At 42.4% G+C, this 2,022-nt stretch overlaps 1 protein-coding gene across 1 annotated transcript; it reads left to right on the plus strand.

The window, feature by feature from the left end:
* The first annotated feature begins 416 nt into the window (after positions 1–416).
* Positions 417–1,310, plus strand: LOC110286339 (syntaxin-3-like). The gene has a single exon (XM_021152740.1). The coding sequence runs from the start codon at positions 417–419 to the stop codon at positions 1,308–1,310; it is 894 nt and encodes a 297-aa protein (XP_021008399.1).
* Positions 1,311–2,022: the final 712 nt, after the last annotated feature.

The following is a 2,022-nucleotide window of genomic DNA, read 5'->3' on the forward strand; positions in this document are numbered from 1 at the left end:
TTAGTGTTTTCTGCCAACTTGCTTACCTTCCTTGAAGCCAACAGCATTGCATCCAGGAGCTATTCAGAATCCAGCCTTTTACTTTGTTACCTCTTGGCCCAAAGCTCCATAGCTCATGTGTACTCTTGCCTCAGAGATCTTGACAAATCAGACAAGTGTCTAGCCCATTTTACAATTTAGTTGGTCTAGTCCTGCCTGTGTGCTTTACCACCTGACACTCCTCATCCTGAATAAACAGTTCAGTGACCTATTGGCTTTGTCATTGTTTGCTTGCCTGGGAAGGAAAGATTTTTAATAGCTTCTACTGACGCAGAACTGAGCTGTACCTGACTTCCTATACCACCAGACAAAGCTGATGAATACATCTCCCTCTGTAGTCCTTGAAGTACGGATATGGCAAGCAGCTGGAGTCAAAGATGAAGGACAGATTAGAGGAACTGAAGAATCATGTTTACCACAGAAGAGTCTCTTCAGAGTTGGATGACACCTTGATGTTTGACAACCATGCTTTTGAAAAGACTGAAACAAACTCTATAGAAGAGTTTTTACAGGAAGTGGCTGAGCTGTCTCTGGCACTGACAGAGTTAGAAGGGCTGTCTCAGTTAATAGACAAGAAGCAGCAAGGTGTCCTGTGTTGTACCACAGAGGAGAGTGTGTTCAAGGAGAAGAATGAATTGAACATCATAAAGGCCTCCTTTGCTAGCCAAGCCCGACTCATTCAGCCTCAGCTAAGTGCCATGCAGCATGAATTGGCCACAGACTGTAAGTACTGGAGGGCTGAGCACCGCATTCGTCAGAGCCAGCTCTCTTTTCTCCTTAGTCATTACAGTGGCATCATCAGCCACCACTATGCCTGTGAGACTCAGAATATGGTCAAGCTGAAGGAGAAGATGGTAAGACAGGCTGAACTAGCTGGGGTGAAGCTCCAGGAAGAGGACCTGGAGAAACTGGTGGCTAACCCTGTGCCTCCTCAAATTGTGGGTCGTGATCTAGATGTTTTGAAGGCTAAGCAGGGCCTGGCTTTGGCTGAAGTACGTAACCAGCAGCTGCTGGACCTGGAGTGCCAGATCAGTGAATTGCGTACCATCTTCTTCCAAATAGAAACATTCATCTCAGAACAGCAAGAGCTGCTGGATAGCATTGAGTACAACATTTTGCACACCCAGGACTATGTTGAACAGTCAAATGAGACAGTGAAGAAAGCCCTTAAATATAAGCATCAATCACGTTTTTTGATGGTAATATCAACGGTTGCAGGTCTTTGTGCCTGTTGTTCTTGCTTGTCCTGTATCACTGGGCTTGCGCATTGAGCAGGAAATATGTGTTCTGGTGTAGTGAGTAATTGCTGAAGAACAAATATATTGTTTTGGTACATAACTTTAAGGCTAGCATTGCAAATAAATGGGTGGCAACATCTGTGCTGACAAATCTACTGTGACTTGTCTGTCTGTTTTCTTAAAGGCAGCAAGCGGTAAATAGGCTATTTGACTGTGTTTTACTCATTGTTGTTCAATGTGTTACATTTAAAGAAAACACTGCCTCTGCCAGACACTGTTGCTCAGAAATTAGTGTTTTCTTCTTTTCTAAAGCTGCTTGCTTTAGGTTCAAGAATGATTAGTGCTTTATGAAAATACATATATTCCCTTCTAAGGGAATAACAAACAAAGAATGAGGCATATTACACTGCCTTACTTTCCTTTTTCTTTTCTTTTCTTTTTTTTTTTTGGATTCTATTATTTTTATTAGATATTTCTTCATTTACATTTCAAGTGCTATCTCCTTTCCTAGTTTCCTCTCTGAAAGTCCCCTATACCCTCCCCCAGTCCTCCTCCCTAACCCACCTACTCCCGCTTTCTTACACTGCCTTACTTTCTATTGCTGTCATTAAAACACCATAGCCAAGGCAAGTTATAAAACATTTACTTTTAATTTGGAGTCAGTGGCTTTATAAAGCTAAAGTCATGACCATCATAATCATCGTGGTAGGGATCATGACAGTATGCAGATAGGAAGCATGGGACC

This window comes from Mus caroli, unplaced genomic scaffold (assembly GCF_978045245.1).
Source record: "Mus caroli unplaced genomic scaffold, Mus_caroli_1 scaffold_5, whole genome shotgun sequence".
NCBI lineage: Eukaryota > Metazoa > Chordata > Mammalia > Rodentia > Muridae > Mus > Mus caroli.

Excerpts from the sequence above, each read along its gene's own strand:
- LOC110286339 (XM_021152740.1), top strand. The coding sequence starts at position 417 with ATGAAGGACAGATTAGAGGAACTGAAGAATCATGTTTACCACAGAAGA.